Raw genomic sequence first — 10,363 nt, 5'->3', positions numbered from 1 at the left:
CCGCAAACGAAAAAAATGCAACTGTCCTGTGTGCAAAGGGCTTAAGTCTATGGGTTTTTATAAATATTGAACCAATCAATGGAAAAAGTATTAACAAGAGCTTACAAAAGAACCGTTTTGGACATACAGGAGATTTTCACCCGACAGCGACGGTTTGTTTTATGGAAAAGTTGCATTAAAAACGAAGGATCTTTCTGTGCAGCGAGGAGGCGTGCTAACCTGGCCAGGGGTGCGCTCTCTGGGCGCTGTTGATCCTCCTGAGGGGTGGCGCTCTCCTGCCTGCGGGGGGCTCAGCCACACGCTCGTCAGGGAGGCACTGCAGGCTGGCACATTCTGTCAGGTTCCTCTGGTTCACACTGGAGGAAGGTCTTATAACACTTATGTGGGAGTGGATGTACTGCAGGCATGGCTTGGCCCACGGGGGAACCTAGAGTTCACAGATTGAGACACTCCAGGTAAAATGGGTACCAAGCTGGCATTAAGTCAAAGGAGGTGTTCATATGAAAATGTATATAGATCCTAAAACAAAAACAAATTGTAAGACAAATAAACGAGGATGAATTCATTAAATAAAGAGCTTTCTATAGGGCAACACAATTGGTTTGATTAAATGCATCTGACAGGGCTAAATCTCAATCTTTTTTTCCTTTTTTTACAGCAATGCATATTTCTTATTTTATTTTTAAGCATCTGACTGGTCTAAAGAAGGCTATAGCTTTCTTCATGGCCTGTGGTGAGATACCTGCTGCTGGATAATGCAGTGCTGCTGCTTGGGCCTCCGAGAAAAGTCTATCAGTGACTCTAACTGAAATGACAGCACAGTAAAACACACAGATGGCATTCCATCAGTAAACGGTCTCTTTGAGTGTGGTGTCTATGATGGCTCATTCCAAAGAGATTGCACGAAAAAATCATGAAAAATTATTAACGCTGGCAAGAAAAAGGTATGATTGGACATTTATTGAAGTTCTCTTCTTTCTGGAGTCTAGTCTTTGACTTGCAAAAAAAAAAAATATATATTTCAGAGAATGTACTATTTAGGCCTGACCTGAGTTTTCTGAAAAAGTCAAATATTATTCAAAAATTACAAAAACAAATATGTTGCTACATACTGTACATGTACTGTACTATACTAAAATGTGTTCCCGGCCTGAAGGGGTTAATAATAATAATAAAAACACTGGACAGTGAATTGTTTTGTTCTAAATGGAATGAAACCTTTCAAACAAACAACTGACGTGAAGCGGCAGTGGTTCTAAAAGTGAATTTCAGGGACTTTCTACAGTTCCTTTATGGGGGTCTAAATTGACCCTTACAAGTCCGTAACTCTGACAGTAAACATTCGTATACTGTCAAAGTTAAGGGGAAAGTTTGAGAAACAATGCATTAGCAGGTCTCTGTGTGTGTGTCCTACCTTGGCCCGCTGGGGTCTGTGATGGTGGGACGAGGTGATGGCCTCGGTGTCGCCCGTGCCTCCCTCTCTTCCACCTCCGCCCTGAAGCAGATGGTAGACCTGCTCCACCACCCCCAGCTCTCTGAGCAGCCTCTCCCTCTGCAGCAGCCCGCTCACCCTCTCCCTCTCCTCCTCCTCCTCCGCCTCCTCCTCATTCCTCTCCTTCTCTGCCTGCTCTCGCCTCTCCTCCAGGTTCTGTTCCTCCTCCGAGTCGTCTACGGCTGCGGGAGTCACTGCCACGCTGGACACCGTGGGGAGCTGAATGCAAGGAGAGAGAGAGGGAGAGAGAGAGAGAGAGGGAGAAATATTGACATGCAGACAAACAAAAGAGGTACCAGGGGAGAGAGACTTCACTTAAGTCCTTTAATAGATTTACTTATCGTTGTCAGGGCGGAAACCTTGTATAATGTCCAAAAAGAAGTTCCTTTTTTTATTAGAATAATTCTTTATATAAAAGTGAAAATAGCAGGTCTACAACCTTGTAGATCTGCTACTTTCTGCTACTTTTGTTAGACACTCATGATGAAGTAGCCATTCATTTACGAAAAAATCATAAGTTGAAAGATGGTAATACAAGGTTTCTTCCCGACAGCAACATACTGCTGCTGACATATCAAAGTAAATAAAATGGACCTTAAATTAACACTCAGGATTTACTGGATTACTGTATAGGTAGCTCCGGAATTCGTGTTTACTCCAATGGTTAACCCCCATTTATTAAATTGCTGTCATCGAAAACCAAGACAAATTAATTATTAGTTATGGGTTTCAATTTGAGAGATACAAGATGACTGTCTTGAGAAGCATTTTACAAAAAGTAAAAAAAGGTTTGATATTTCATGCAGTGATTTCTAATTACATTGTAGGCTTTCAAACGTTTCAATATTTATTTTATTTTACAAATAATAATGTATTTAATAATGTATTAATAGTGTTATTAACTACAGAAAATGAACATTACAAAGTGCATTTAAGGAGCTTTGGAAATGAATTCCTTGCAAAAACTGATTAAACCCAAAACAAGTTCCAATGGAACATCAGCTGAATCATGTAATGGGAACATTATTCTGGTCACGGTCTATGGATTGTAATGGTAAAGATGTTTGGTTCCCTCTTGTGGTCTTGCGCTGACACTGCAATACAAAAATCATTGACGGCAGCTCGACTTTATTTGCTTAAAATTAACAGTCAGCATACATGGAAATCTGAGGAAAGTAATAGCCTACACTTACAAACAAATGTAACCATTTTCGTTTTGTTTATTCAGTAATACCTTCCTTTGTTATCATAAAAGTCTTCTTTTTGTTAGCCTGTGTTTTTATCCTCTGTGATATTTTGTCTGCTGTGCTGTAGGCCTATGTTGTGGAAGTGCTGATGTGCTTTTTAATTTATAACCAAATTAATTAATTCATTCAAAGTGTTAATTAATTAATTCAACAATAATTTATTATTACATAAAAGGCAAACCACACACACACACACACACACACACACACACACACACACACACACACACACACACACACACACACACACACACACACACTTTCATAATCATAGATGTTTTAGTATTAGTTTGACAGTATCACATTACCGCAGTAGCTATACAGTATGTACAGTAACAGCTCAAGTATTGTATGTTGTCATCTACAAAGACTTAAATCAGTTACAATGCTACATACAGTATATCAGTGCAAAGGCTGGGTTAAGCCTTTAATTTTTGAGTCAAAATATGGAAGTTCTAAACTTCAGACTCCCTGGGAAAATTGTGTTAATTTAACTTATATGCTTATATAAAATGGATTATCTACAAAAAGAAGAAAAAAAAAACGAAAAAGGGCTGCGTTCTGCATACCACCTAGTTTTGTCAGACAAGGAGCTGGTGTTTTGCAGGGCCAACAACACCAACGTGACAGACTCACCATGAAAGGCTGGCTTTCAGAGTGGGAGCCGTGGGGCTGGCCTGCTGCTGATCTGAGTGGTTTAACTCTCTCCCCTGCAGATTCCCCCTGCAGGTCTCTCCTCCGACTCCCCGTCTGGTCCTTCTCCTTCTCCTGCTTCAGACGCAGCTCCTGCAGCTGCTGCCTGCACACAGACACCAGTTGAACTGTAGCTTCTCTGTCTGTCGGTCTCTGGTGTGTGAGGTTAGGATTTATATACATACATAGGCCTGCCGCCTACTTAAAGGAGTAGTTAACCCCCAAAATGACTTTTTTGCTATTGATTACTCATGCCATGGAGACTTGAGTTCAATAATATAATAAAGACAAAAATTTGATTCGAGTAAATTTACCCCCATTGATTCCGGATGGGGACCCGTTTCGAAACGGGTCCCCATCCGGAACGAATGGGGTTAAATTTATTGTTATCACATTCTTAGGAATGCGACAAAAAACTAAAAATATTATTGAACTCAAGTCTCCATGGCATTTTGGGGGGTGAACTACTACTCCTTTAAGTAAATTGTTGTTGTCGGGCGGAAATGTTGTATGTCCAATACTGTTCCTTTTCAGGAAAAGAAAAAAAAATAATAATAATAACATGTGTTTTAATTGGATCTAATGTAGTTATTTAGTGACAAGATCGTGTTAATACTGAATATGTATAAAACCCACAGACACACTTAAATTTACTTTAATTTTCAATTCAACAAAATAGCCAATCTACAGCCAATCTGCCATTCTTGCTGCTTTTGTAGGACACTCTTGTCTGACAATTCACAAAGTATGACATTAATTCACAAACAAAAAGGAATAAAAAGTTTAAATATTGAGATGGAGGCCAACATTGACGTGTTGATATGTATTTGGCTACTGTCCAGTGCTTTACGCATCAACATATTTTAACACTTTTGTAATTTTGGCAGAGTTTTCCTTTCGACATCGGTAGGCTATGTGATAATGGCTAATTCATATTTCATCACATGAATTTGCAGGGACATCCACTGCTTGTACCTGGCACACTCCTCCCTGGCCTTGGAGGCTGCGGTCTCCTGGAAGAGGGAGCTGCTGTGTTTGAAGTACTTGTCGTACTTCTCACCTCCCTCTCTGGGATAAATCCTCTTGAATCCTCCCAGATGTTTGGCCTCGTACCTCTCCATCTGTTCCACGCTGGCTGCCTGGGACTGGCGCAGCTCCAAGCATCTGGGAGGTAATCAACAAAAAAATGAAAAACAAATCAAATCAATGATGAATGGCATGCCAGGATTACACCACTAGGGGGAGTAGCGATTCATTGTATGGGTGTCATACTTGCTTTATGCATTGCCCTTACTCTAAACTTAAAAATAATTAATCTAACCTTAAAGGGGTGGTGACATCCAAAAATAAATTTTGAGTTTTTTATGCTTTTTTTTAATGTTTCCTGGCCTCAATTACACCAAAAAAAAACGCAACTTTTGACATGCAGTGGTTTTCCTGCTATCTGTGTGTTTGTGCTGGTTTCTGCATAATGAGTCTCAAACGCGCAGTTCATTGGATACTGGACTCATACGTCGTCAGTCGATTCACCCCCCCCCCTCCCCCTCCTCTCTCCCCTCTCCCAGTGTCCCTGTCTGTATTTCTCAGGTATTTCTCCACAGCCCAAGTTTTGAGGAAGTGACCTCTTACATTATATTATCCTTTAATTGTAAATATGGGCATACAAAATATATTTACCCATTCGGATATCTTATTTACATCAATATCCTTCATATCAAGTAGTCAGTTTATGCTTTTGTGAAATAATGAAAATCGCTATATATCGCTATGTATTTTCAGCCCTGGCTGGGTCCGTGGACAGCGCCTCCCTCCTCATCACCGAGTCCCCGAGGACAGCGCACTTTTCCCGGGGGCAGAGCTCCGTGGACCGTGGAGCAGCCGACTATAACTCCACGCTGCCCTGTCCTCCCTCCACACACACGGGCACGGCGACTCGGAGAGCAGACAGTAAAACGCTATGATAACACAAGCAATAGGTGGTTCTCTAAACGGAGGCATTTAGACAAAATATGTTACTATAATAACTACAGAAGGACCGTGAAGTGTTTCTGCAGCGCGAAGCAGAGCTATAACGTTACCGCGTACGGTCTAAATTGAACTCCGCGGGGGTACAGATGTAACCACAGAGATCCGGTAACGTCGGTCCCGGGGAAGAAAAAAACACTCGCGACTCTCGATGCTGTTTAGTGTGTGCCTCGTCAGGGCTCAGCTCAGCCTCTGTGTGTCAGTGTGTGTGTGTGTGTGTGTGTGTGTGTGTGTGTGTGTGTGTGTGTGTGTGTGTGTGTGTGTGTGTGTGTGTGTCACAGTGTGTCTCAAAGCAAAGCAGCGAAACACATGCATCGCGTCTGCGAGCATGCATCTCTCGGTCATTGTGTTGGAGCTGGGCGGACCTCTGTGTGTGTGTGTGTGTGTGTGTGTGTGTGTGTGTGTGTGTGTGTGTGTGTGTGTGTGTGTGTGTGTGTGTGTGTGTGTGTGTGTGTGTCGTGTGTGTGAGCGTGCGTGCGTGTGTGGCCAGTGGCCAGTGGCCACTTTGGGTACCAGTTTGAGAACTGCTGGCTGAAGTGAGTGATTTGTATTAATAATCAAAATCCAAATGATTGTAGTGGAGAGATAAAGTGCATTTGCCTCTGAGATGTAGTGGAGTAGAAGTATAAGAATTGAAAATTGGAAATACTCAAGTAAAGTACAAATATTCAAAATTGTACTCAAGCTATACTAATATTTGTTAGAATGAGTGGGAGAGAGAGGCTCCCCTGGTGGTGATTATAGAGTATTTCAGGTGAACAGACCGTTTTTCATGACACCTAAACAGAGAGAGAGACCATGGCTCCATGGAGTGGATTTTCAAGTTTAAACATTTTAAAACATGTTTTTAGGACCAGGGCAAAGACTTTTATGATTGGTAAAAACAGAATGTCATTTAACCTTTAATAATAATCTTAGCCTTATGATACTGCAATCATGTGTGTATAGTATTCTTGCTTCCAGCATGGCTGTACCTACTTTAAAAAGAAAATGCCTTCAATTTCTGTGAAGTAGTAGATAAGATAAAACACTGGAAAAGCATTCAATTACTGTTCCACTGTGACTTGTTTACAAGATACCTTGTTTATTGTAAGTCGCTCTGCTACACGTGTATATCAACAGAACACCTAGCAACTTTAGTATTGCACATAGAAACCATTCTTTCTCCCAACATGGAGGATAATTGGGCATTCTAAACATTCTGTGAAAGGCCTCCATTTGGCTCCATTTCACCTGCCACCCCCAATCAACTACTAGTGTTACCATCTGAAACCCCAGTGTCCCTCTTCTGGGCATGTCATACTAGGTGAACATTTGGCAAAAATGGCTCTAAAAATTTGAGTTACAAATGTTCGCTTAAAAAAATACATATAATCAAAGATTTGCACACATTTTCTTCTTTTCAAAAATAGCAGATCTACAAGTTCAGCTTGTATATCTGCTATTTTTCAATAACTAAAGTATAAAATAATGAAGGCCCCTCCACCTTGGGCCCTAGTAACTCAGACCCACCCCCCCACCCTTGTGACGGCGATGCTGTTAGGTAAGCTTTACCTGGCCTCTCTGGAGCGGTTCTGCTGCAACCTCTCCTTCACCCTGCGTCTCTCCTCCTCTGTGATCTTGCGGCGGTCGCAGGCGCCCAGGTTGATGAGCACCAGCGTGTCGTAAAGCAGGCCATCCTTCACCTCCCGGTCCAGCTTAGAGTCAGTGGTGAAACTTGGGGAGTGGTTCACCTAAACGCACGTTCACACATAGATTCATATTATGTATACATTAATAATTATATCACACACACACACACACACACACACTATTAGTTTAAGCCTAGAATCAAGTACTTTGTCTTACAACAAAGTACAGGGCTTCTAATGGTTACAACTGGGCCATTGAAAGGAATGGAAAGTTCTTTTACCTCCAGCACCCAGGGTCTGAGCCTGTGGTCCAGTAGCACGTCAAAGCCCAGGATCTCAAAGCAGGCGCTGCCAGCAGCGTGGTTGGGGAAGCAGGTCTGATAGTTGTGTTTGAGGATGGGGTGAGCAGAGATCAGGGTCTTGATGATAACATCCTCGATGTCGTTCCACATTCTCTCTGTATTGTAGTGCATGGACTCCAGTTGCTTTTTGAGTGAGGACAGCTTGCTGGGAAGAAGAAGAAAAGAAAAAGAAAAAAAAAAACATAAACAAGAAAGGCTGAGTTTGTGTGTCAGGAAATGGGCCTGTACGTTAGAATAGTGGATCTCAAAATGTCATGTCAAGGACCCCCAAACGTGTATTATTTTGTGCCAAGGACCCCCAGAAGAGAGGATTTGTATGAAAGCTTTTCCTAGATTGTTCAAATCATTTTTTCTGTTTATCTTTTGCTTGTAGATTAGCTGTTTTTGAACAGCCAAACTATAAATGGGGTTAAAGTGGTTAAACTGATTGTGACGCTATATTAACCAATTTTGCTGGGGAACCCTTGGAAGCCCTTCAAGGACCCCTGGGGGTTCCACTGTGTTAGAGCTCTAATAATCTCAGAACGCCTAACGTTGGTCCTACCGCTTGCTGCCGCTGTCGTCATCACGGACAAAGTTTTCGCTGTGCTTGTTGATGGCATAGTTTGTCAGATGCATGCACACGTCTTCCTAAAGTGGATACAAGTTGAGAAGAAAGGAACCATAGATATGAACTGTGCAGTCTGTGTACTGTGCATCATGCAGCTAAATATAATTGTAGCAATCACAGTTTGCATCACTAAAAGAGTTTTTAATTTTAGTCATTTTAATACTGGTCAGTCAACAAGCATTTTATTGTGAGTGTATTTTGCAGTACTCTTTCTTACCACATTGCCACTTGCAGGTTCACTGTAGTGAGTGGTGCAGAAACGAGCAAGACCCTCCTTGTACATGAATATACTGAAGGGGTCACATGATGTCACCAACACATAAATGCGCAGGTCAAACTTGTATCCATCAATCACTAATGGCTGCAGGGTATAGAATGAAGAGCATGGTTAAACCTCAACTTGTGTGTGTGCATGTGTGCTTGTGTGTGCGTGCGTTACTTAAGACCCTCACCCGGGGAATGTAAACCTGGCAGATCATGTTTTCTCCAGGACGAATGTCTTTGGTGGATTTGGTGATGAAGATGCCTTTGCCTTGGCAGCCCGAGTCTGGCTTACAGATGTATGTCTTGCATTTTTTGGCCCTTATGTAAGCCTGAAAGTCACTGTAACTGCAAAGAAAGAACAATGTGATGCTGAGGTTCTGCTGACCATATTGACACGCCAGCCATTTTGCTCTAACATCATTCCTACCCCATGTGCTGTAAGTCATATGGGCAAAATGTCTGCTGTGGTCACTGGATATCTGAACAAGGCATAGAAAAAGTGTAAACCCACTCTGCGGGGAGGCACCATGTCCTGGGGAAGATGTTGTAGTCTTTGGGAAAGAGCTTCAGCATACGGTTCATGTTTCGAGCCAGCAGATCCTTGCGGCAGATCTCACTCATACCCGGAAAGTGATTGATTTTCTAAAACAGTAGAAAAGCAAAAGACGGACATTCATGTTTGTGGTGGATGTGGACTGTTGTCCTACTGACCATAGGAGGGTCTTGGACACAGGTAATAAGACATTTGTACATGTAAGATGTAGTACCTGAATAAACCAGGTTGTTGCTTCAGTGTGACAGACATGCACCTGCGTCACATCAGTTCCTACTGTACAAAGTGGGTTAATGAAATATATCTGTATTGTGTACAAGTAAAGGAGCGAACCTGATAGCGCTTCATGTCTTTCACACGGTCCAGTGACACCGAGCAGTCTGTCCAGAACAGAGTCCAGTCCTCGCCCTCCAACGACTCCCTGAGGCCATATCTGCGGGAAGCACGTCGCACTGGGAGAAACAAACATGTGGAAGAGTGTTTTACTGTGCTATGTGTAAAGTGTTTAATACTGTAGAAACAAAATAGTGTGTGTAATGTCCAAGAGGGAAAGAAATGACCCAAATACCCAATATCGTACTCAATATTGTTCTGTGAAAACAAAGAGCAAGGAGATATTATTCTTTCACTTGAACTTACCACTCTCATATTTACAGTTGTCGAGGTTGATCCACAACCATCTGGAAGAGAAGAAACAGAGAGTGGGACAGACATGTGCTACGCACCCTCCCTGATCCTGTTCTCCTCTCCCATCACATGAAGAGGAAGAGTGAGGCAGGTAGAGACAACAAAAACCTCCAGTGCAAGCATTACAACAGTAAATTCCTCAATGTTGATTTTGACAATACAAATGGTAGCATTCAGCCTGTGAAAGTACCTCTTCTTCCTCCTCTTCTTCCTCTTGCTTGTGGTCGGTGGAGTGTGAGCGCAGGTATCCGGTTGGCTACCGCTCCCCTCTCCTTCTCCCTCCTGTTCACACTTGTACGCATCATCTTCGGGGTCTCTTTCAGGGCTCTCCACAGGAAGACCCATGCTGGAGATGCAATATTGTGAATATTTGTGTTGCTCAAGAATCGATTTTGATGCTTATATTGCTTATTATGGAGACAGGGACCTGCATGGCGTGCAGAGTGCGCTCGTGATAGATGCTAGTTGTATTATGCAGAGGCAAGTTGGTTACTTCACGTTATTTTATTTAGAAAGACATATGACCACACAGTATATTATTTAAAAAGCATGTTAGACAGTTAGGCACTTCATTGTTTTAATTTGCGTGATTTACTTGTCCAGGCATTTACCCTGGCATTTATTGACTATAGGGTTCATGCCATTTACTCTGATCTTGCGCTTTGTAAGTCACTCTGCATAAGAGTGTCTGCTAAATGCCTAAATTGTAAAATGTCGATTGTAATGGGAGTGCTTTCCATCGTCCTGAAATTCAATCGCAGAGAACAGAGGACATGTTGTCACACATGGAATCATGTTT

The 10,363-nt window shown here is 42.2% G+C and overlaps 1 protein-coding gene across 1 annotated transcript; it reads right to left on the bottom strand.

Moving 5' to 3' along the window:
- Positions 1–214: 214 nt before the first annotated feature.
- ttll6 (tubulin tyrosine ligase-like family, member 6) lies at positions 215–9,909 on the bottom strand (the record flags this gene model as incomplete). The annotated part of the gene is made up of 14 exons (XM_080747337.1): positions 215–427; positions 743–805; positions 1,415–1,711; positions 3,376–3,538; positions 4,408–4,596; positions 7,012–7,190; positions 7,370–7,595; positions 7,995–8,080; positions 8,278–8,421; positions 8,513–8,693; positions 8,836–8,966; positions 9,211–9,329; positions 9,517–9,557; positions 9,755–9,909. 14 exons carry the CDS (start codon positions 9,907–9,909, stop codon positions 215–217), a joined length of 2,187 nt encoding a protein of 728 aa, XP_080603463.1.
- Between the last annotated feature and the right edge of the window lie 454 nt (positions 9,910–10,363).

Source organism: Nannobrachium achirus, assembly GCF_963921795.1.
Source record: "Nannobrachium achirus genome assembly, chromosome: 18".
Lineage (NCBI taxonomy): Eukaryota > Metazoa > Chordata > Actinopteri > Myctophiformes > Myctophidae > Nannobrachium > Nannobrachium achirus.
Note: the sequence above shows the minus strand (reverse complement) of the source record. Positions and strands in the feature narration are given on the sequence as shown.